The 26040-nt window shown below is 40.4% G+C and overlaps 1 protein-coding gene across 1 annotated transcript in view; it reads left to right on the top strand.

Moving 5' to 3' along the window:
- The window catches only part of LOC145408276 (lactadherin-like), a gene marked incomplete at its 5' end in the record, with an annotated part of 466139 nt that overhangs the window by 405623 nt on the left and 34476 nt on the right, over positions 1-26040 (top strand). Inside the window, 3 exons of the mRNA XM_080279043.1 lie at positions 6255-6395; positions 10122-10301; positions 11564-11761. Of these exons, the coding sequence (XP_080135169.1) occupies positions 6255-6395; positions 10122-10301; positions 11564-11761 (519 nt within the window). The remainder of the gene's footprint in view (positions 1-6254; positions 6396-10121; positions 10302-11563; positions 11762-26040) is intronic.

Below are 26040 nucleotides of genomic sequence, written 5' to 3'. Positions count from 1 at the left end.
CTGTGTGTTAAAGAGGTTATGAAAGATGTCTGTGAATGTAAATGGGAAAGTAAAAGGTGACAGAGACGGAGGAAGGGAAAGATGGTGTAACTGGTGAACGGGTGAAAGTGTGTGTGAGGTAATAATGGAGGGCAGGTGTGGGATCTCGAGGGGTGGGGAAGTGAAGGGGAGGGGTGATTAGTGAAAGGCAGAATAGGGCAGATATGCAGGAGATCAAGGCGTGGTAGAAATCATGATGGGGGGGGGGGTATAAGGGAGTAGTGGAGAGATTGGTAGTGAAGATGAGGTAGTGGTGGAGTGCGTTCTGGTGAGGATCAAGTAGTGGTGAAGGGAACGATGAAGGGGAATGAGGGAGTGTTGGAGAGAGTGGTGAAGGGGTTAGAGTAGTGGTGGATGAGGGAGTGAGGGGGACAGTGAATAGGGCAGAGCTTTTCATCTCTTCGGTCACGGTGGCTACTCTGAGTTGAATTAAGTTGCTTAGCATCAGGTGAAGTGAATCTAAAAGTTTCTTAATTCCTGAACAAACATAATATAGGTCTGTTTTTTAACATTTTTGTTGCCTTATTTTTTTTATATCAATAAAATCGCCTGTTGTTAGCTAGAATAATATATAAAATTTGTATTCGTGATAAAAAAAGATTAATCTGGTCAGTAAGACGACGCAATGAAATAAGAAGAGGTACGATGAGATTTAGTGAGATGTATAGATGTGCTAGGATTGAATGGAACAGATTAACAACCATTAGGTCAAATGAGAAAGGGCTTTGACCTGTTGTGCAGAGATTCAGGTTGCTGCTGCTGACGATGATGTAATATTTGAATTATTCTTGGTATTTCAGGACAATATTTACTTTGCCTTATGGAAAACGTTCCATATTAAAAGGTTTGTAAAGGCTGTAAGGGGTTAAAGGCTATCTGACCATGTCAGCTCTAAAAGCTTCTTCTTAGCAGAACAAAAGGCTCTGAAAATAGGAAAAATATATTGTGAAAGACGTCCTCCGGCCGAAGCAATTCGTGCTGCTTGGTAACGCATAAATACGTTGACGCTGGATGCTGTTCCTAGCATCTTCATCATCCTTTGAATTTAGTTTCATCACAGTGGAGGGAGGATTGTGGTAGCTGATAATCGTCTTATTAGACAAATCAATCATATAAGTCTGACTTGGAAATTTTTGTAGTATTCAAGTCTGGATGCTGTGAAACTTCACTGGCATTTTTCAGAGAAGCTGGTTAAGTCTCCCATCTCGTAGAACACTTTCTCATCTAAAGAAAACAGTTCGGCATTAGCAGAAAAACTTTTACTAGATATATCCGGAGCCTGATATGTCTCAGACTAGAGACGTCCCGATAATGAGAAAATTATGCAAGCTTTGTTGTTGTTGTTCATCGCCTGTCTGCCTAGTCGAGTAGACCCACCAACAAGAGGCAAACAACCGCCCCTGCAGGACCATCCCATGCAGTGAACCTATATTCCTTTGTGGTAGACAGCGCTTCGCTGGGAAAATTATGGAGGTTTCGTTTCCGGGTGGAAGCCACATTTGCGTCTTTCCATGTCGTTAACAGGGACATCATAGCAGGATCCATATCACCCCGTTTTTTAGTTATATTGTTCTGAAATAGCGTTGTAAATGGTTTCCTGGGCTACAAGAAAACCATTTGGCTTGTCATTTAGTGTAGAACCACCTGAAATGGAAAGAAGAGTAGTATAAAGTGAGAGGGAGGATGCAAGAATTAGGAAAAGATGAGGGCAGACTTGGCAAAAAAATGATAAAAGGAGAATGAATAAGCAGGCAGACCTACGTCATGTCAGTAGATGATGGTCGCCACCACCTACCTCCTTTGTAACTGCTAATTAAGTCATCAGCCGAATCAATCGCGTATTTTACTTCAGTCAGCCGACGTATTTTACATTTTACTGTTGCTACCACCACACGATTTTAGTCGCTTGGGAGGGATTTTTCGGAGTGGGGTAGTCAGATACAGCTTTAATGAACCCTCTCACTACCACATTTCTTCCCAATTTCAATGAAATCGTCTGGAGGATAAAAAAAAAAAAAGTCATCGTATCGACGGAGATAGATCTGACTCATAATTGTCATTAAAATATTCAGACCTGTGGATTTACCTTTTTTTATTTTCACTGGTATGTTTGAAAAAGACCAGAATATTTCCCACCATCCCTGGTAGACTAACTGAACCTTCACAGATTAAGCAGATACGATTTACTGGGCGTAGAATACGCAGGGCCCGTCCTGCACCTGGGAGAAGGGAGGGTGTGATTCATTGCTGAATTAAAACAAGTTTAAGTTCACGTCAATTCATATTAAGGTTCCTCAAACTTATTACCAAATCCCTCCTTTCACTGAAGGAATTCCACTATAACATATAAATATATACAGTATAGTCTGGAAAGCAACATACTTCTTTTATAATATGTGATTATATGTGAGCCGAAAATAATGGAGGGAGGAGAGCGGACGCTTCCCACAACCCCCTCGTCTTCCCCAACCCCCCCCCCCAAAAAAAAAAAAACTACCTAATATGTAGCATGTGTAGACGCTGACAATGCAAGGAAATTGTTTTCGTTGGGCCTACTCGTGGTGATCTGACACCGACACCTTTCACCTTACAGTTGATGTAGATGATAGTTAGGACGGTGATGTTTTCTCCTGTCGCACTGAGTTGGCTGGTGTACACCCGTAGAGGTGTAGCAAAATGTACCGTATACTCGTAATGCGATATTTATGTTGTCAAGTTATCTATCTATCTATCTTGCCAGACGCCATAATCCCGAAAGGGGTGGCCATTTGACATTGAGTTAGTTGTTTTACGGGGAGGGGCACTAACCCTCCACCAACCCACTTGTTGACACGTAGGGAGCACGTATAATTTGGTTATATGGTTACCACCCAGCGTTGTAAATGGTTTCTTGGCTTACAGGAAACCATTTGGCTTGTCACTCAATGTAAAGCCACCTGTAAAGGAAAGAAAAGCAATAAGAAGTGACAGGAAAGATGGGAGAAATAGGAAGAGAGGAGGGCAGGCATAGAAAAAGAATGATAAAGGCTAAGGAAGAAGTAGGCAGCACTACGTCAAGCTGCTCCTGCTAATCTGTTACAGTTTCGAAGGTAGACTGAACTACTGGTGATAAGATTTCACCATACTTCCATTTTTTAAAATAATAATATCAGGGCATGTTCACTCAGATGATTTTTTTTTTTTTTTACTGAAGAGTCTTCCCTTTCCTGTTTTTAAGTCTTTCCCAGTCTATTTACAATGCAGCAAAACTGGATGATGATGATGATGATGATTGTGGTGGTTATGGTGGTGATGCTGACAGTGGCATTACTATACATATCCGTTAAAATTACATGACAATATGAAAAACATATAAATTTCCACTTCCTTTCTTGTTTCCCAAAATAGTCAATTATTTTCCAATATTATATTTTCCCATAGACATCATACATTCCTTTCCTAAGTTCCATTAAAACTTCACACACAACCAAACATGATGCGATGTAAATGGGAGCCCAGCCTTTCCAACATCGCCAGATGATGAGACGACCAGGACTCTCTTCTAATCCCACCCTAGTTGTTGTTTGTGAACAACTTCTTTACGACACTGTGGGCATTATTTAACCAGTGCTAGGACTGCTGGACATCGTGGTGATGTACTGTATTTTATTCGAGCGACCTTTTGTTGTTGTACCGTACGCCCTTTACAAAATACATTTTTTTATATTAATAATTTCATTCATTCATTTTTTTATCTTTATGTGTACCGTACTTCTATTTTCAATCTTCAAAATTCATGCTAGTGTTTGTCCTACCAAATGCTGGATTCATTGCAAATGGTTTGATTATTTTTCAGTTACTATACTGTAGATAGCGTTCCACCTTTCAGCCAATGTCTTTGCTTTAAATGCCTTTGTTTTATAAAGAAATCAAAACTTTCTTGGGCATACACATTCGCCTTATTATTTTTAGAATCCGGAAGTGGCAGGTGGGGGCAGCCACCGTCCGTTCGCTTGATGTAACATTACCCCCAGGTGACTCGACGTCGAATGACAAGTCGAACACTTTCTTGTGGCCTTGGAATCCACATGGAAGACTGGTAGTTTGCAAGCCGTGGCACTGTAACCTGACGTATCGTACTGTACTGTACATGTGTTTACAATATAGGGCGATTGGGGTTTATTGTTCAAGTAATGCCGCTCAGGGACGAGAGACTGATCACTCGCTTTCAGTGTCTGGATTTGGTAGCCTAGCCTCAGGTCCCTGCACTCCTGATGTGGGAATGGAGGACTGACTGCTAGACTGATCTGTATTGACACTGAAAAATTACCCCCAATAGGCTGTGAGTAAGATCCTAAAGTAACTCAGTCTCTATTCAGTAAAATCTTCTAGTGTTTGCTAGTATAAACATTAGAGTTGTTGCGACCATGAGAAGGTTAATAGTGACAGTATTAACACTCTCGGGCTCATAGATTGAATTACTGACTATAATTATCTGACGTTAGCTGAAATGCACTGCTAGAGTTTTCTCGACCACAAAAGGGTTAAATTTATGACTACTTTCATCCATTAACTTGCTGGAAGGCTCATTTTGGGTATGTGAATTACCTGCGTTACACCATCATCACACCCACAAGGGCTGCAGGACTCCTGACAACATTTACCCAAATTACCACAGAGCGTCACACAACCCAGTAATTACCTTCTGCACTTCCCACTTATTAGAATTATACTCTGATTTATCTAGCAGCGAAACAAAAATCAACCGAGAACATTATCTTTTTTCGCATGTCAATCTACCTAACATTTACGCATCTGTGTACGGCAACGAGCAAAAGTTTGTAGATATTGCCTGCCATTGGAACATAACTTTCTTCCTCAAAGGAATGGGAGTATCGTACTTTCTCATACAATTCTGCTAAGTGCTTCATATTGCTATCATATGAAACTAGTTTTTGTTACACCTTCCATCGTCACAACCGACACAGAAATATCGGCAAACTTCTATTCATGGCTGTACAGCAGTTTATTTGAGAAGATCAGAAAATACAATCGCTTGTGTAACTGGTAGTTAATGAAACAGTAGGGAAAAAAGATGACAAAAGAGAAGGAATAACGATGCTGCTAGTGATGGCGTGATTTTAAATACTGCAGTGTACAGATGGGAACTGTGTGCCCACAGTCATAGGGAAAGTATTTAAGGAGGGATCGTAGGAACAGTGTCAGGCGTAACAGCGGCAGTAAAGGAGAGCGATGCAACACTGGTGGAGACAGTGAGAGCCTGAAGGAATCTATAAGATAGGCTGTTGAGACAGGAAGCTTTGACTTCACCCTGTTTGGAAGGGTTTATGAGGTGACTCCCTCATTCACCGTTCCTTTTCTTACACACATGACAGCTTTATTCTCCACTAAGGAAAATACATTTACTGTAACCAGAAATTGTGCTTAGTTAAAGAAGCAAGGGGTAAACTCACCACATTTAACTTCTGAAAACCTTAATTTGCACGAGATTATTATACGATTCTTGCTAGATTGATCTGAGAGAGAGAGAGAGAGAGAGAGAGAGAGAGAGAGAGAGAGAGTATTGGACGATTATCAAGTAATGAGTTGTTAATTACTGAAGGTAAGGAGGTAGTCGCGTGGAGCATTGCCGAGTAGAGATGAAGCTTAGTCTTTGATACATAAAGGTTCTTTCACTCCACTTAGAAATGAGACATTCCAGACAAATCATAAGCTAAGTAGATCATAGCGTCATCGTATTAATGTAGGAAAATGAATGACGGAATCATCGGTGTATGAGCGTCAACAAGCCTTGATCTATAGCTCTCTAAGTTTTTGAAAGGACAGAACCAAGAGGAACACCACTCTTCCTAGCCTTGAACGAACTGTAGTCGTCTATAGCAGTACCTGAAGAGTGACAACTGAGATGGACAGAAACTGTGAGGCCAGTTTGAAAAATAAAGACGTATCAGACTGGGACCAAGGGTTTGAAACTATGTAACAACAAATTTCACTAGACTTCTGAAAAGGGAATGACCATCACTGTGAAAGAAGCCTATCAGTGGGGTTTCCATGAAGGTCAGAAACAAGCTTACGAGATAAAACGTATTTCAAAATCTCCGTTGAATTACGTTTCTGAATACATATACACAGGTACGTGTACTGTACATAGGGAAATTGTATGACATTCCTGCGTCACAACCTGTCACTTATATGTGTTTTTCTTGTCCCCTCAGAATGCAAGGAGGTGGTGAGCGAGGGCAGCACGGTGAGGTTGAGTGCCAGCTCCCACAAGCCCTGGCACCGCACCCGCTCCTGCCAGCCGCACGATTCATCACTCCATTCACACAGGGCATGGTGTGCTCGCAACAGAGATGGTACGCACACTGGCTATAATATGTTTGTTTATCTATGTTTGTATATATGTTTTTGTTTCTGTGTTGGTTGTCAAGTCCATTAGTCCTTCTGTTTGTCCATTAGCATGTCCTTTACGTATCTGTGTTACTAAATCCACAGACTACCAGAGGTTTCAATAAGATGAATGCAATCACCTGGTTTACCCAGAATAAAATCCCAGTGATGTCTTTTCTACATTCACATTCTTGTTCTCCATCTTCCTCAAATACTGTCTCGATTTTCCTATCTTCCATCCTGGTCGCGCTTGTGTTTGATTTCATCAGTTCTCTCATCAGGCTTTCTAACATTCTTTTCTCAGGCTTCATGATATTCCTTTCTGTTTTCATTCTTTGAATTTTCCTCCTCATATCTTTTTTATATCTGACGGTCTGTATGTCTTTTTAAAATAGTTCCTCTTGGCGTCTGCATGATAATGATCCTCATCATCCTCATTGTCGTCGTCGTCGTCGTCGTCATGACCCTTTTTTTATTGGCCAGCTCTATGCCGTTCTTATTGTTATGGTGGTGGACCATTCTTAAGTGGCGGTTTGGGTGGGGCACGAACCTCTGTACAGTGTGCCACGTGTTCCATATCCGCTATGTGAACGGGTCTGATATATGTAATAGGCATCACAATAAGATAAACACATAAGAATATAGTGGTAACGTGTGTATTATGATATATGAAAGAACAGTAAACTTATTATGCGTAAAATATTTATACGGCAATACAGAAACGTGGCATTAATATTGTACAGTGGTGCTTAAAAAAAAAAAAAAAGTAGTCACTTTTATTGGCTGTTACCGTATTTCTGGGGTGGGTAATAATGTCACAATTATGATTACAAGATAATGTGCAGGAATATAAATAAAAATGTCAATTTCTTAGTAAAAAAAAAATAATACATTAAACCCTCGTGAGCGGCAACACTCACACACACCCAGTCCCACCTGGCCAGAGCTTCCTCTATCCTAGGCCTGTTTGGGGACACCTCTTAAAAGAAAAACAATGCGCCAAGACTTTTACCTCCTGGGTGGTGTGGAAATAGTCAAATTTACAATATGTAGATTATAACGTAAAAGAAAATAACCAAAATGTATCCTAAAATACCACAGACGAGAGAGAGAGAGAGGGGGGGGGGAAGCAGACCAGGGAGTGTTGAGTGCAGCTGAGTGAGAGATGGAGGAAGGGAGGGAACGAAGGAGGGAGAGAGTGATTGAATGAAAACAAATCATGGCGCCACAATATTGAGGTCATCTGGCGCCATATGTAAAACAATAATATCTTAAAATATAATTAGATATAATAAAAACAAAATAAAGAAATGAAAGCACAAGTTTGTCACTCGTAAAAGAAAATTCCCAAGGGTGACGCACATCCCCCAGGAGAGAGAGAGAGAGAGAGAGAGAGAGAGAGAGAGAGAGAGAGAGAGAGAGAAAAGGCAGGCCAGGGGAAGTGTTGAGTGCATTGTCAAGCTGAGGAAAAGATGAAGGGAGGGAAGGAAGGAGAGTGAGAATGATTCAATGAAAACAAATCAAGGCGCCGCAACACCGAGGTCATCTGAAGCCATATGTAAAACAATAATATAATAAAAAACAAAATAAAGAAATGAAAGCACAAGTTTATAAGACACAAAAGAAACAAAATTCTCTAGGGGTGATGCACATCTCCCCCCAGGAGAGAGAGAGAGAGAGAGAGAGAGAGAGAGAGAGAGAGAGAGGCATCATGGGTATGGAAAATGTGGCAACACTGTACAGAGGTTCGTGCCCCACCCAAACGGCCAGTTAAGAATGGTACCACCATAGTTGCGTTTTCTTTCTTTCTTGTTTAATTGAGGCAGGCACTTCTACCCTCCAGAATGAACCGACTCCGACCAAACCTGGACACAGTGACAGGCCTATGGCCTAGTTGTGTCCTAGCAACGGCCTAATAACCAGTTTTTATTACTTTTCGTGTTTTGAGCTTAGAAGCATTACTAAAAGGCGTAGAAAGCACTGACTTCTTAGTCATAATCTAGAGGTCATTCCCTATTGGACGTATCCCATACATTTTTCCCCTCTCTCCCCTTGTTTTCGAGTGACAACCCCACAATGATTGGCCTCAGTGTCCCTAGCAGTCTTGTTTAATTGTGGCAGGCACTTTTACTTTTCAGAATTAATCATTTCCAACCAAACCTGGACACAAGGACCAGCCTATGACCTAGTTGTGTCCACAAGGTTTTGGTTGCTAAGCAACTACTTGTTGCTTAGCAATGGCCCACTTAGCCCTTGCGTGGCTATGGGTCCAGAAAGTGCTGGGACCCAGTGGCAGGCCCCAGCACCATATTTTCAAGTTTCGAAAATCGATTTTTTACCAAATTGAAGAAAAACGTATGGTGTACCTATAATGCAATTTTTGTCTCCCTAAATCCATCCTGTGCTTTGCAATGAAGTGCGAAAAATTTTTGCAAAGTGACTGCGTACACACCAGTGAAAACTAAGCATACTTGTAGGAGCGAAAAAACATCGACAAAGAAATATCCATATTTTCACTCCCCCAAAATTTCAATGGCACTGCAATGGTTTGAAATAACTAGGTATGTGTATTATTAACAAAATAAGTACATAATATGGGAGGTTTCATTAAAAAATTATTATGAATTTTTCTCATTTTTTATGTTTATTGTGTTTATGCAAGTACTGAGTTGTATCTGTTGTCTGGATGGTTTAGTTTGTATCCAGAGAGAGGAGAGAGATGGTATATTTAGACTATAACCAGATTAGGGTCCTCTTTTGTGTGTACAGGCCGAACTGCAACGGCCCGCTTAGAGCCGGCCTCCGTCGCCTACCGACTTGTTAATATTAAGGTGGGTGAAGCAGGGACCGAAAATGTGGAAAAGAAAACTACAAGTGCAGGAGAAATGTCAGCAACATGCCCAATGGGATGAGCCGGACATGTACTCACATGCCATTCAAGCTCCTGGAATCCTTGCTCCACGTCACAGGCTTGATCATCAGAATATATTTTTTAAATAGCTGGTCTTCACTGTCACATACTCAACCAGACAGAATCAGCCAGTTTGTTGACTAAGTGTTTAAATAAGTGGTGTCAAATCGTTGTCATGTCCTCTTCCTTTACATACTTCATTGGGACTTACAAAAGCTTGAAACATTTCTAGCCAAGCACTTTTTACATATACCATTTGTCTCAGATTTAATCTAAAAATAAAATCTTTCACAAAGTATTAGTTTTCACATAACATTCTGAGGTCATACTGTCATTTTCTGCACCATCCCTGAAGGATGACACTTATTTCAGATTCAGTGCCCAAACTGTGTACATGCTGCAAGGAGCCTGTGTTACCGCTGCGTGGCCCTGTGTAAAACTCATCTATTATAATGGACAGCACTCTTACGCTATTATTCTAAAAAATATCTGTTATTCAAGCAAACGTGAACATTATTAATCAGCCAACTTGGATTCGTATAGGTTTTGCGAGTCTGTGTGTGTGTGTGTGTGTGTGTGTGTGTGTGTGTGTGTGTGTCCCAGGTTTACATTATGTTTCACGTAGGAGGTAATGATAACACGATAATTTTGTATACTACAAATACGTTGTGCTCTCTTGTATCCCCGACAAAAAAAAATATTTTCTATTGTATACTTTCCTAACAATGGTATCCACCCTGTGGATCTTCTTACCTCACGGCCTTGCTTTCCTGCCCCACAGAGAATCAGTGGCTGCAGTGGGACTTGGGCCCGCCACACTTGGTAACGGGAGTGGTGACGCGCGGCAGAGGCGACACGGGCAGGAAGCACTGGGTCAAGGCGTACACCATTACCTACTCCAACGACTCCAGGCTCTGGTTCACGTACAAGGACGGCAACCATCTAGACACTAAGGTGAGCTGTGGGGAGAGGCAGGGCAGAGCGGGACAGTGCAACGAAGTGCAGGGCAAGGCAGGCAGAACTGGGACGGGACACCACAGAACAATACAAAGCGGGTGAAAGTATGTCACCTGGAGTAACTAAATATCTCCATGGAGTCGGGAAAGCATACAATACACACTTACAACACCAACATACCCACACTATAAAACGATCTGTTTAACACCTTCGGTTCGATTATTTTTCATTCTGTTCATTCTCGCTACAGCCAGACAGTTTTATTCAGCTGAGAATTGACTTTTAGGACTGCAGGATATAAATTTATCATTCGTTAAGACCACTATTATAGCTTATTCCCAAAATGAATATAATCTTTTGGAAGCAGCAGGACTAAACCATTATTATTACGACAACTCAGTGAAAGGTTTATCTTAAACTGTTAAGGAGAAGGCAACTCCCTTGATTTTACAGACTAGTACGGAGCTCTTCTAGTCATCAGATATAATCAGCCTGCTTGCCAATTTACAGAATACATTTTGTAACGGAACAGGAGGGCTGGACAAGTTCTTTGTCACATGCTTCAACAAATATCCTCTTCTTATTATAAGGTTTAAGCTTATGATCGTCACTCTGACTTGCCATAAACCGTCCCAAACACCTGTCTTGCATAAGATGACGGTGGTATAATCGGCAGCACATTCGGGCCGCAGTCAAGAAGTCCTGGGTTAGATTCCCGGACCGGTCGGGAATCGAACAGAAACAAGGGCCTGGACTGTAAATTCGACGGTTAGGTATTGTTGTTATTGTTGGAAACTGTGAGTTAACCAATTAAGTCTGATAACGTATTAGAAAAACATTATCCTTGTTATCTCCAAACAGTTTATTCACCGTAGGATAGCCGTTTCAACTGAAGTGTTAGAGTATAGCCTATATTAACGCCTTCAGGACTACGGTACTCACCGGAACCGAATAAAATCGTCTCGTAACAGCAAGAATATTACTATATCAGAGTGAAAAGATTAGTCAATAGGCATCAATTTCAGAGCTCGTCCACACAAATGCTTTATTGGTGCGGGCGGGTGTGGACGGGAATTTTCTGTCACTGTAACTCATAAAAGCGACCAGACTGGACGCGGCTGGGTGTGGGCGAGCAATTCTATGCATTACAGTAATGCAGCTTCCCACCCCCACCCCGATCCCCATCCCGTGCGAGCAAGCATTTGATGTACTGTATATTTCGTCAAAGCCTTCTCCTTGTTCTTACCTCACATGCCTACCTCTTTCCACAGGTGTTTGGGGGCAACCTTGACAAACACACGGAGCGCCGTCACTACCTCAACTCCCCGTTCACTGCGCGCTTCGTCCGTCTGCACCCACAACGCTGGCGGCGGAGCATAGCACTGAGGGCGGCGCTGCTGGGGTGTCCACACAAGGGCCAGTGTGGACCAGGATTCTTCAGAGTCACCCGCGATACCAGCTGCGGTAAGTGGAATGAACGGCACGGATAAGAGTACTAAGAGACTTGCGACAGTTTTCTATTAAGTAGGTGCGGCAAATGGTGTAAGTAGAACGACTGTTCACGCAATGATTTACCATGATTTTCTTCTCGGCATGTATGGTATGTTGCACCAAAAATTCACAAAGGGAGTTACGGTAATTTCCCTTTCGTTCTTTGTAGTTAGTGGCGCTTACTACACAGTTTTCATACACAACAGGAATTACGGTCACTTTCCCCTCATTGTGATAAGAGGTGTATGATACAGTGCTAAGACTTACAAAACGAATTACGATAATTTTCTTTGTACCAGCAATTGCAACCCCATGACTAGGGTTCACGTACATTGTTACGATATTTTCCTCTCATAATTAATACCTTCATTTGAGGGATGTAATTTGTAGTTAGTTGTCGAGCTCCAGACGATTCTACTTTGCACTGGAGATATTATTCTAACTGGAGATGGTAAATATAATCATCATTCTCTCCTTCGCGACTAGGGTGATCTCCTAAACTGAAAAAAAAGAAAAAAAGAAGACTTCTAGTATAGTTTAGTTTTACCTCAGTTTGGCTCGGACTGCTACTTAATTCACGTAACTCAGTGGTAGAATACAACGATGCCATGGCTCTACATGCTTTCCGTAGCATTTTTCGTGGTTAGTATAATATTTTAGTGTTACTCTATTGTTACAGCTTTGTTTAGGATGGAGAGATAGCAATTTTAGGCTAAGTTAGAACACAAAAAAACAGTGAAATTAAACTGGAAATAACGTACTCGGGTTGAAAAGTTTAGTATTTAATTTTGCAGGTAGATGAAAAGGAAACATGTCAGACTCAAGCATTCTGTTTTCCTTGCCCTTACTGCAAAATGGAATACTGGTTACGGTATGATCTGATTGTAACTTTAGTTGTGCTTGGACGTCTGGAAATTGCTCAGTCGCTGCTTTCCCCATCAAATGTGCTCTGTATTAAGGAATTTTAAGCATCGTGATCGAGGTAATACATCAGCTTATTTTGATTTTGTGCTATGAAGATGCATGAAAGGGTTATAATCCAGGTGGTATAGGAGGCTTCGTAGCATTTTTTCCCTAGAGATTTAGTATGGAAATGACACCTTTCGGTGGGGCACTCTGGATAATAAAAATAGACAGGTAAAATAAAAGAGAATATCAATGTATATTAGTTGGGATACATCGTTGAGAAAGGCACTACTAAGTCAAATGCCACGTAGAACACACACACACACACACACACACACACACACACACACACACACACACAAAGTTCGTCTGAAGACTTTAATTTGGCCACAGACTCAAGCTGACGAGATTACTTTAAAGGCATCATATATATAGTATAGACATCCTTAGTTGTTATATTCTCAATTGTAATCTTAACCTTCGTTTTTTGGCATATATTTTTCAAGTTCAAGGTCTAATAAGATACTCTACTTTGACCTTAATATTTGTAATCGTCTTCGCCTCACTCTCACTCATAGTCACTTCCCATGTTTACTCAAAGTCGCTTCCTTTCAATGTTTATTCGTTATTCTTTTCTATCGATGTCCTCGTCATCATTTTCTTTCAAGCTTTATTCATACTCGTCTCATCAGTTACATTCTTAATCATCTCCCCACTTTTATTCACAAGTGTCTTCTTCCGAACATTTTTTTCTCAATCGTCTTCCATATTCGTGATCATCTTCACAGCCATATCCTAAATTGTATTTCTCTCTCTCTCTCTCTCTCTCTCTCTCTCTCTCTCTCTCAATATATATATATATATATATATATATCTATATATATATATATATATATATATATATATATATATATATATATATGTATATATATATCACACAAAGTCTTGGTGAAGCCTGATAATCTTCTTCCTACTTTCGCCCTCTCCACTTTTCCCTATCAGTTTCCATTCCATTTATTCATCCATTTTGTCTTTAGATTTCCTTCCTTCCTTCCTTCTCTCTCTCTCTCTCTCTCTCTCTCTCTCTCTCTCTCTCTCTCTCTCTTGCCTCCTCCATCATCAATTAAACAATTTTTCCACAACATTACCCACAATCAGACCCCCACTCTCCTCTCATTACCCGAGTTTCAGAAGTGGAGAGAGAGAGAGAGAGAGAGAGAGAGAGAGAGAGAGAGAGAGAGAGAGAGAGAGAGAGAGAGGAAGATGAGCCTATAATGGAAGTGGACTTAGATACAAGAGGTAAGGTATACGAGCTGAGGAAGGAGATGCTTAGCTGCGCAAGTACACAAGTCTCGCAGTTTATTGATCTTTGTGTAGCTTTGGAACAGAAGATGGTATTAGGTATTTCTTTGTATTAAGCTAAAGCCTAAAAGAAAAGGAAATCAATGGTTCTCTACCTACCCGTTCTTTATCCAATCTCCACTGACGGTGAAGCATTGAGTTGGAGTAATGTGCGCAAGACTAAGACTAGATTTAATTATTTTCATGCATCCGAGAATAGTGCCTTTACCGCTAATAATTACTTGCTTGAAACTGAAGGGGTGACATATTTCTCATTCGTCTTGTTGGCTGCTGTATAGGATAACAGTAGTTGTAAAATGTGTTTCAGCTGTATCTCTGCAAATAATATATAATACAGTTATCGATGAGTGAGGGATTCGTCTGGACGTAAACATGTTTTCTGAAGAGTTTCCTTTTTTCTTTAAGGTATTAGGATATTTGCAGTATTTAAATGTACCATGTGTTTTCCGAGTTTTAATCTATTCCATCGGGTGAGGAGTGATGGTTCCAGAGTGAAAAAGCTTTCTCTATGTGTGCTGCTAAGTAACGTTTACATATCTGAAATATTCACTTAAATGGAGAATAACATGAGACATAGTGTTTCCTCACTTAGCTCCCAACACCTACAGTAAATTAAGTTAGGGAACTCTTGAGATGAATGTCATCGTCTGGATGTAACAAGAATGACGAGTGTTACGTAGAGATGATATTACTTTAGGGAGCCTAAGCTGCATTGCCTTCAGTTCAGTCATATCCCCATTTGTTTCGATGACCAATGATGAATTGGCAGACTTAAGCCCCATAACTTGTGGTAGTTGAGATATTTTGTTATCAGTGGAAATATTAGAAAAAGACTGTGCTGAATATTCCCATGTCTGGCATTTTTTTCTGAAAAAAAAAAAAAGTATAAACATTCTGTCTTTCTTTCCTTCATTCTTTCTTCTTCCTTCTGTTTGTGGGTGACTTTACACTGAGTGACAAGCCAAATGGTTTCCTGTACACCAGGAAACCAATTACCACGCTGGGTGGTAACCATATAACCAAATTTTGGCGCCTGGTGGATTAGTGAGTGATTATTGTGCTCCAATCGGATTGAGCCGATGAAGCTTTATATCCAAGGGGTAGTTGGGGTTGATTGCTCATGTAATGCCACTCAGGGATGAGTGAGGCTGGTCACTCTCATCTTAAACGTCGGGACCAACTGCTTAGCCCCGGGCTCCTACGCTCCTCATGGGGAAATGTAGGATTGGATGATGGACGGATGGATGGATCAAAATCACGATAGCATATTGCTCATGACTTTTCTTGTTACCGTCAGCTAAAAGCCTAAACTGTATTCAAGTTAAAGTTGGGAAAATGATTATAGAATTATTACATAGTTCTAAATAAAATATAACATTTTAGTATATGAATTGTAACACTGGTTTGTTCTCTTACCTATTTTGTTGCAGTGTTGTGGAAATTTCATCCTGTGTTAGATTTTTACCCCAGATGTTTGAAAATGTGAGTATAATTTAACCATTTCACCAAGATGACATATTTTACCCTTTTCATCTTAACAGGTCAGATATTCGTCCTTCTGCAGAGCATTTTATGTAGCTCATGGTAGAAAAAGACAGTGCTACGGCTCTGCATTCTTTCCACAGCCCTTCTTTATGACTAGCATCATAATGGAGGTTAATCTATTGCTACAGCTGTACATTGGAGACGGAGAGGTAGCAGTTTTAAGCCAGGTTCGAGTAAAGAGAACAGTTTCATCATGACTGCAGCAACTAGCACTTTTATTGGACTTAGGAAAGACCTCTTATACTGATGGGATTATTTCAGGTTATATACAGTACAGCTACACCAGCTCTAAACATCTATCTTGAGCTTAATGAAGTCGTCAGGCAGCAGCAAGAATAAAACAGAGTGACGTTTCATGGATAAAGGGATCAACTGTCTCCCCATTATATCTAATCTAGCAGTATTAGAAAAGATATCTGGTGGTGGCTGCTGAGAGGAAAAATGCCTAGTAGAGTAGTAGTCTCAGCTTAGGAGAATTTCTATAGTTTGTTCTCGTTAACTTGGCCTGAAATTGCCACCTCACCATACAGAAAGCTGATGTGTAACATTAGGTTAATAGTATAATATTATGTTAGCTACAAAGAAATCTTTTGGAGAAGACATAGCACTGTCTTCTCTACAATGATCTCCATTAAATAAGTTGCAAAGCGTAGTAAATCTGGGCCAAGTTTAAGTGAACGAACTGTCACAATTCTTTGTGAACTATTTAATATGTATACTGCTCTATACTGCATAATATTCGCCTGTAGGTTGCGGTTGTCATTTTAATACCATCGTTGACTGCATTTATACACATAAGGATTATTGACACGAAATATGCAGACATATATAGGTGAATAGAAATGCCAGGAACCTTTATACCCGATAAGAATGCGACCCAAAGATAGCTAGAGGACGTGAAGATGAGCTAGGGAAATGAAGAAATAAAGGAGCACAGACTGAATGAAGAAGACCATGAGGAATAGGACAGGGAAAGAAAGAGAACTAAGACAGACGTACAGAGGAGAATAAGTAAGGCATCTGAAAGAATAGAAAACGAGAAAACAAGGATTAGAAGAATGACTGCATGAAAGAAAAAATATCTTGATGACAAGAAGATGGTTTGAGAGAAGGCAAAGTATTGTGATGAGAAATAGAGAATTCGGACAGAGAGAGAGAGAGAGAAAGTTAGTTCATCCTACTTTAGTGTCACGTAGCTCAGTGCCAGTACTACTCAGACAATACTACGACTCAGCAACATTTCCACAGCATTTCTTTGAGACAAGCATCACATTCCACATTCCACTTCAGTGGTACAGAACCATCTTTAATGTCGTGCCGCTTGATGTCTCCAAATAATTTCTCGCACTCAGTTTCAGAAAGAATTAAAATCAAATAATATTATTTCAAAAGCCTCTCTCTCTCTCTCTCTCTCTCTCTCTCTCTCTCTCTCTCTCTCTCTCTCTCTCTCACACACACACACACACACACACACACACACACACACACACACACACACACACACACACACACACACACACACACACACACACACACACACACACACACACACACACACACACACACACACACACACACACACACACACACACACACACACAAATCTGGTGGTCGCAAATGAACAAGACGCTCTAGAGCTGTCTTTGCTAACCGTGGTAGCGTGTCCAGCTCACACTGAAAGATGTTTAGTTGTATTGATTCAGATATAATTTTCATTTGTTTTATTGGCCTTGCAATCAACAAGATCATCATAGGCTGCTATTGACATCGATGGAGTGAAGGTTGAAAGTATAAATCTGATGTCCTTCTCTGTTCCTCAAAAACCTTTCGAAAATGCAAGTACTCGTATCTGTGAATAAACTGAATAAGGTCTTGCAAACGTTAATTTACTTCACGTTGATAAGCTGTTTGCCTTCTTCGCCAGCAATCTTATCGTATGAAGGAAAGTTAGCAAAGTTAAATTTCTTGGTGTGCTTTATTCAACTCAGTAATTTCTGTGTGCGGGCACATCTCTTTTCCCATGCAGAAATAAATTTCATACCTGCATTTTGAGTGATTGTGTTTAACACGCTGACGTGTGAATACGTCTAATAGATCTCTCAAAGATATTATAATAGCACAAATTGTAACGTGGCCTGTAATATGAAGCACTGACATCAATGAAGAAAACAAAGACAATAGGAGATAATGGAAGTGATATATCATTACGCTAGCAATATTAAAGCATTGGAGAAGGACGACTAAACGTTTTTCTAAAGAAAAGGAACTTCCATAACTCTGTAAATATATTTCTGACATGGTAAACATGTTTTGCACCCCAATCTTGATTCTTAGCACCCTTGGGGGTGTGAGTACCCCCAGGATTAGAATGAGTGTTCTAGTTCTAATATTCTGAAACCGGTCAGAGTTTCAAGATGGAGATATAGGAAATTCAGGTCCGGTTAAAATGAAGAGAATTGGCAGTTATAGCCCTAGTTCAAGTCGACAAAGTATAGTAAAAGTGCAGAACATATGCAAGAAGAGGATAGGGACGAAGGTTTAGGTACGATGGCGCTGAAGTCATAAGGTGCGGCAAGAAAACAGGCTTATGGAGATCAAGGGTGTGGAAGAAGTGAGATGACTGAGCTGATGAGACTCTGAGGCTGGCACAGTTAACTCCTACCTAACGATGACCCATTTTTCATTTCATTACTACTAATGCCAGAGGTCACTGAACATAATAACCTGAAGTGAAAGGGTTTGCTGCAATGTTACAAGGTTGTTCGATGAAATAGTTATTATTGGCTGAGGTACTCGGTGTGCTAGGTAAACAGAACATTTGAGTTAAAGTAACTTACATTCTCACTGTCACTGGCATCACAAGCACCGTTAATGTCACTATCATCATAACTATCATGCTGCCTAGCGTCAAGAGTGAAGACAGAGAATAGCAAAAGGGTCATATAAAGATTCCTGTGACTGGAGAAAGTAGATGGGAGAGGAAAGGGTCTGATGGCAGTATTTACAACACATTAAATAGTTTAAAATTCTTCTCAGGACAAAAGCCTCAGTGTTTTGTGCATAGAGTTGTTTACAGGACCCAACAGTTGTATCAAGAGCAGAAGTGTAGCCATCTCAAATACACCAGCATTGAGACTCACTTTAAATATGTAACTGGTAAAAGATCTTATTTTATAGCATAGCGAGAGCTCATGTCTTCAGACATGCTTAATGTATGTAATATGATATGTAATATTAGTGGATAAAGTATTATATGTATTATATCTTTTACTGCATGCAGGAGATTTAGTTTTCAGTTGTTAGCAGTGGATTGTATATGACATTTTGTGCCTTTGCAGTATTCGAGTTGAATCCACGTGCCGGATCTACTCGTACTATTCATTAGTCTCAAGAACCGTCACCGCCATTCTGTCGACTATTATCATCCAGTCCTTTACCACAGCCACCACTATCATCGTTACAAAACTTGAGTTTATACATTCTTTAGATGAACCCATTCAGCTGTAAGATGTTGTTGTTGTCTCAGGCTCATCTGAAAGGTGAACCCACTGCACTGCAGGGTGAAGTTTCGGGGATAGGGAATTATTTAAGGGACGTCTGTATAATCAGACAGAATACCTTACTGGTTATTTCGGTCTCACTACGTGAAGGCATTCCTCTCTAGCATCCTGAATTCGTCATTTACAGTATTATCTCCTTGCAGTCGTTTCATAATTTAAGTCGCCTTAAGTTAGACTTCTTGCATAAGAAGAGAGTTAAAATTAGTCTTTCTTACCTCTGTAGCTAAGAAAAAGTCTCCCTTAAGCTGAATACAATCGTCTGAGGGTGGTTGGAATAAAACATAAAAGATTGTCGTAGTAAAGTACTGTTTTATGTATGTAACTTGCCAGGTTAAATGTGGTTTGGCTGACATATTACCGATTTTGTATATCTATCTACCTATCTATTGCCAGACACCTTAATCCCGTAAGGGGTGACCACAATCAAATCGCCTCCATGTCGTCCTGTCCCCCGCCATTTCACTGCCCCGCTCCCAGCTCACCCCCCCCCTCTCTCATATACCTTTCCACTCCATCCCTCCATCTCATCCTCGGCCTCCCCCTCCCTTTCCCCCCCTCCACCTCACTCATATACACTCTTCTCGTTAGTCTTTCTCTCTCTCTCTCTCTCTCTCTGTATATATATATATATATATATATATATATATATATATATCTATATATATATATATATATATATAGATAGATATATGAGGCTCTAAACTTGATGCTCGCACGCTAGATCTAGTATTTCAGTACGATAGTGTAGATTGCAGTGGTACTGCGCCACTGGGTTGGCGGCCACAAGTTAAAACGAGTGACACACAGCTCGTCAATTTCAGTGACAATACAAAACTGATAGTTGGCTACCTCATGGAAGGATCCGACGAATATGGGTAGCTTGCAGGCCATCTTTACAAGCAGCACCCAACAGACAGGTAGAAAGAACAAATACTTTCTCATGTCACCGTGGATTGGCCAGATGCACATTAATTAGGGATTTGCCTTCCCCATCGCAGTGTCAGTTTTGATAATAGAGACTTATGTGTAATCTCCAGGGTACGTCTGCTTAGTAATGAAAAAGTAGTTACAAACATAGTATGTGGTAAGCTGGGCATTCAAGAGTCTAAAGCGTAGTAACCTACGTTGACTTAAAGTAGTCTGATCTATAGTATTTATCATTTTGAAACTCAGTAGTTTGGGCGTAATTGATTCTCTCTCTCTCTCTCTCTCTTTCTCTCTCTCTCTCCACAGCCCCGCCCCTTACTTTCTCATAAAATATTCGCAACATTGTTTCATAATAATCACTCTTGCCTTATGAATCTGCTGGACTTTTTCAATGATATACTGAACATGTACAACGAGACTAAATCTGTTGATGTGGTCTACATCGATATTCAAAAGGCTTTTGACAAAAGACTTCTTCAGAAGCTAAAGGCACATGGTTTCAGCGGCAGTGTTCTCGGGTGGGTAGAAGATTGGCTCACTGGACAAAAGTAAAGAGTTGTAATAAATGGAAAAGAGTCAGACTGGATAAATGTTACACATGGAGTGCCACAGAGTTCAGTGTTAGGTCCTATTCTTTTCTTGATATATGTAAATGATATTGACAAAGGATTGTGTTGTAAGATTTCAAAATTTGCTGATGATACTTAAATAACAGAGCAGATACAGCACTGCAAAGGCAGGCAATTCAGAGAGATCTTGATTAACTGTTTAACTGGGCCAAAGTCTGGCAAATGGATTTCAGTATTAACCTGACGCGTGCCAGTGCAGTTTTAAAACGGTCTATCATAATTCCGTGGCCAGTGCCAGTGCCGTTTTAAAATGGTTTAAAATAAAAAAGTTCACCGTGACCACATTTTTCAAGATTCGCAGGTAAAAATTGGCAGGCATGTGCGGTAACTGTTCCCCTACCATCCCCCAGGCTGTCAAGGCCATACACTCACTTGCTCCCCTCCTCATGCTCGCTCTGTCTCACTCTGCCTGTGTGCCTCACCCAGTACTGTACATAGTGAAGGCAATTTGTAAACATTTTCAAGTAAGTGTAAGTTGTAAACATTTTCTTGTAAGTGTAAAGACTATATAGTGAAGTAAAGTTGTAAATACCTTCTTGTAAGTGCCAGGACTGTACATAATGAAGTCAGGTTGTACCTATCTTCAAGCAAGTGTAAGATAATGCATTCACAGTGAGAAAGACACGCAAATTGTGATAGATGCTGAAGTAATAAGTAATCAGAGAAGTGTACTGAACATTGCTCTACCCTCCCAGCATAAATACCTGAGTATACCTTACACAGAAAACGGCTTTCTCTCACGTACGTGGTGAGCATGAGAGAGTGGCTATACCTGTACACAAGTATGTAGGACTCAATAAAACCCATTTCCGAGCCTCGGTGAGCATTTTAATGGCGAAATTCGTTTTTCCACATCAAAATCTATTATTTTAGCCCCCCAGAAAAAGGTTGAAAAATGGCCGCACTGGGGCGACCCCTAGGGCTAAAAATAGCTGGCACGTGGCAGGTTAATAAATGCAAAGTGCTAAACATTGGCAGTAAAAATGTTAGAGCAAGTTATAGTATGAATAATGACCAACTTGATAGGGTTAACTATGAAGAAGACTTAGGAGTTATAATAGCACACGATTTGAAACCAAGCAAACAATGTACAGAAGCCGTGAAAAAAGCCAATAAACTGATTGGATTCATAGGCAGAGCATTTGAATATAAAGAAGATAATATCGTCCTAACTTTGTATAATTCCTTAGGAGGCCCACACTTGGAGTATTGTGTTCAGTTTTGGTCACCGTATTATAAAAAGATATAGAAAAGCTTGGAAGATGCAGCGAAGGATGACAAAGATGATACCTAGGTTGAGAAATAAACCATACGAGGAATGCTTCAAAGCCCTGAATTTCTTTACCCTAACAAAACGGAGGATATGAGCAGGTTTAATTCAAGTATTCAAAATATTCAAAGGACATGATAACATTGTTGTCGATAAATACTTCACAGTTGATCACATGAATTATACTAGAGGCAATGGGCATAAAATAATTGGCAAAAGATTCCAGTCGCATGAAGCTAGGCATTTCTTTTTCAGTAGAGCTGTAAATGTATGAAATAAATTGCCTTCCAGTGTAGTACATTGTAATACAGTACAAACATTTAAAGGTCCCCTGGATAAGTATTTGTCGTCTAACCCCCAGCTTATTATGTTTACTCCTGAATAAAACACTTGTATATGTATAATTTATTTTATTTTATTTTATATTTTTAGAGCCTGGATCAATTTGTTAAATGCAAATATAGTATATGCACAGACTAGGATATGCACAGATAACCCTGAGTTAACGGTCACTACTCATACTTTCGACCTGTGATGAGCTGTGGATCACTGAGGGTCCCTGTTAGTTAAGTGACCACCATCGGGATTTTTTTTTAATGTATCAGAGGTCACTGCTTCAGGAGGTGACTTGTGTGCTTGTCCTGCATGGGAATGTTCCTAGTCTCAGTGGAATGAACGGAGCTGGGGCCTGATTGACTGCTACCTACCTTAATACCGCCAGTCAAGGCTGCTGCACCACCCCTGAACATCCACACTGTGCACTGTGCACTTTCCATGCTATGTCCGCAGACGCCCCATCAACTCAACGTATCCGTACATAGTGACATGCATTAGTTATACATTTATAAAATTATTCATTTTACTTCAGTACTTTCTCTTTCAGGTTATTCCTACTGGTAGCTTATAGATAATGTATTATAGAATGTTGCTTTTCCTTTTCAGTCTTTCCTATGAAATTTCCATGTCAGTTTTTCCATGCTACATGGTGGTTTTACTCACTTTTTCTAGCCAGTTATAACTGGAGGGTTTTGGGGCGGGGGGAGCCTTCTTGCATTACTATCCTTATCCTTCAGCATGTAGAGTTAGATCTCGTAGTCATAGTCTACTCTCTAACAAACAACCTCCAAAGGACCATAAGGTCTGTTGCTGTTTGGTTTTCTTTGTACTTTTTTGTACGCCTTTTTTTCCCATCCTTCTCATCTCATATCTTTCTTTGTATACATATACCCCTTTCCCTCTGTACACCCTTCCCCTCCTATTCCTTCCCCTCTTTTCCCTTCCTTCCACTTCATTCCCTTGTACTCAACCATTTCCTTTCTCTCTACACCCCTGCCTCTCTTTTCTTTGCTTGTTCCTTCTCATTTCTTTCTGCACAGTCCCTTCCTTCACTGTCTACACAGCCACTTTCATTTCTTCCAATAGACCCAGCCCTCCTTTTTACACACCCCTTTCCCTTCTCTTCTGTCTCCCCCCCCCCTTGACTTTCCCTCCACTCCCATCCCATTCCACACACTGTTACCTTTCCTCCTATTCTCTCTCTCTCTCTCTCTCTCTCTCTCTCTCTCTCTCTCTCTCTCTCTCTCTCTCGTCTTCCTTCCCTGTTCAAACATTCCTTCCTACACCCCACCTCACCTTTCTGCTTACATATCTCCCATTCCCTTCTCTACCCTTTCTTCCCCTTCTTCTCAGATTCTCTCTAATTATTCTAGTCTGGCCATTCATCGTTTCTGTTTTCCTCTCTATGGATCTTTTTTCACATCTAAATTTCCTTCCTGCCTTCTTCCCCCCCATCTCTCTCTCTCTCTCTCTCTCGCTAGAAGTTGTAAAAGCTGGGTGTAAAGTTGTAATGCGGGACTTAGCGCCTCACTCTGACTGATGGCGGCCGTGTTTCTCGCCCGCCAAGTTTTGACTCTACTCCCCTAACACTCCTTCTGCCCACCCACCACTACTCTAACACTAATCACACTTTCTGCCCACACACCACGAACACTTCTCCCGGCCACCCACTACTACTCTTATACACCTATTCTCCCCACCCACCACTGCTTAATATTCCTTCCGCCCATCCACTATTGCTCTAACGCTACGCCCACCGACCACTGCTCTCATTCCTTTTCCTCCCACCAATCACTTCTTTCATACCCTTCCCACCCACTCATCACCATTTTAGTAGCATTCCTGCCAATCAGTCACTAACACTTCTCCCTCCCTCCATCCACCCCCTCACTCACCACTACTTATGGATTGTGTTGTCTTTTTCATTATAAGGAGTGAGTGGATGGTGAGAAATTTTATCTTTTTCTGATCTGCGAAACCCACAGACGTGTCATAAAACACCCCAGCTAATACTGCAAAGTTATTGTCGTCCACGCTTGCAAGTTTGGAACGTGTGGTAAGCCTGCTGATATTGTTATCTTGCCAAAAAAAAAACGTGTTCTATTCCTCTTGCTTGGTATTACTGCAGACTTTGAAATTATTCATCCAATTGCAAGATGTGCATATTATCAGTACAGGATAGTTCTACTATCCCATATACTTAAATATAAATAAATAAATAAATAAATAGACATCTGTCTATCTATGTAGCTTATGTATGTTTGTAATAGTATATATATATATATATATATATATATATATATATATATATATATATATATATATATATATATGTAACGAGAGAGAGAGAGAGAGAGAGAGAGAGAGAGAGACCTAAGTACCGCCAAAGAATGGTGGATCACACACTTGACTCAATTGGTGTGCTGATTTTGGTGCTTTTTGGCACTTTTCACCAGTATGCTGAGGAATTTAAGAAAAAAAAAATACTTAAACACCCATTACTTTTGCATAAGCTTCCAATCGACGTATTTAGGTCCTCTGTAGTATAGTTATTTTTGAGACGTGGTGTCAGGTTGGTGACTTGTGGCATTTTTCAGTAATATGGTAGTGAATTATGCGAGAAACCGCTCTGTACATTAATTTTTATAAACATGACACTTTTACTCAGCTTCGCAGTACTTCGGTCCAATGATATATATCGTATTCATAGTATTTACAGACGGCTTTAATCAGCTTTGGAGATACATTTGGGCTGAGGAGATTAGATATAGCCTTCATTTACCCCTTCGTTGCTGTTAGAGAGGAACGCCTTCATGTGGCAGCTCAACTGCTTGGTTATGCTCATAAAAAACGTCCCTATTTTCTCGGTCGTCCAAGAGGAGAGTGGTGGTTATACAAACGTCTCTTTTTTTTTTTTTTCCCGGTCCCCCAAGAAGAGAATGGTGGGCTGAGGAAGAAAAAAATTAAGCCAACAATCCACCGGGTTCATGTTTCAGATGAACCGAGGGTCACAGCAACAACATCAATAACCCGTTCACCACAACAGACCGCCCCAGAGTTTACGAGCAATTAAAATTATCTGTAGGTACAGTAGCAAGAATATACTACGCGTAAACCGATGAATGAGGTTACTGAAGTTTGTGTCAAGCCCTTTCACTACCAGTCGTCTGTTGTACGCTGAAGAACATCGCCTGGTGGTAGCAAGAGGGGTACGAAGTGATCCATAGATACATATTGCTTCTCTTCTATTCAGCTGTGCGATATCTCATGTGCTCCAGGCACGGGTCAGTTGCCATATTAATGTTTACCTTGCATAATTTATCCATTTTTTTATTCCCACTGCAGCACACACGTACACATCAACAGACTGAGCCGTTCCCGCAACACAAAACACCATCAGACTAATTTCTAGTGGAGAGTCATTTACCTATTAGCTTGTATATACAGAAGGCGTTATTATCTGGAAGAGATTTGTCTTAAGTAAGATAATACTTTTTTTTCTTGTTCCCTGCAGATGACTTTGTCTAACTTTGGAGAAAACTTTCGTAGTGCAGGTGTTTGAAACGTCTATTATTATATGTCTTTCTGAAACAAAACAAAATTGCCATGCAGTACGAAGGATAAAGCGAAGTATTTTTCCGTTCATGCTGGATTCATACGTACTCTGCGGGCTGTATTCTCATTGTCTTACTAAATTTCATAACACCTCTTCCTTAT

This window comes from Coenobita brevimanus, chromosome 76 (genome assembly GCF_032717465.1).
Source record: "Coenobita brevimanus isolate Jiangsu-jjx chromosome 76, ASM3271746v2, whole genome shotgun sequence".
NCBI classification, from domain to species: Eukaryota; Metazoa; Arthropoda; class Malacostraca; order Decapoda; family Coenobitidae; genus Coenobita; species Coenobita brevimanus.
The sequence above is the reverse complement of the archived record's forward strand: the minus strand, read 5'-3'. Positions and strand labels throughout refer to the sequence as shown.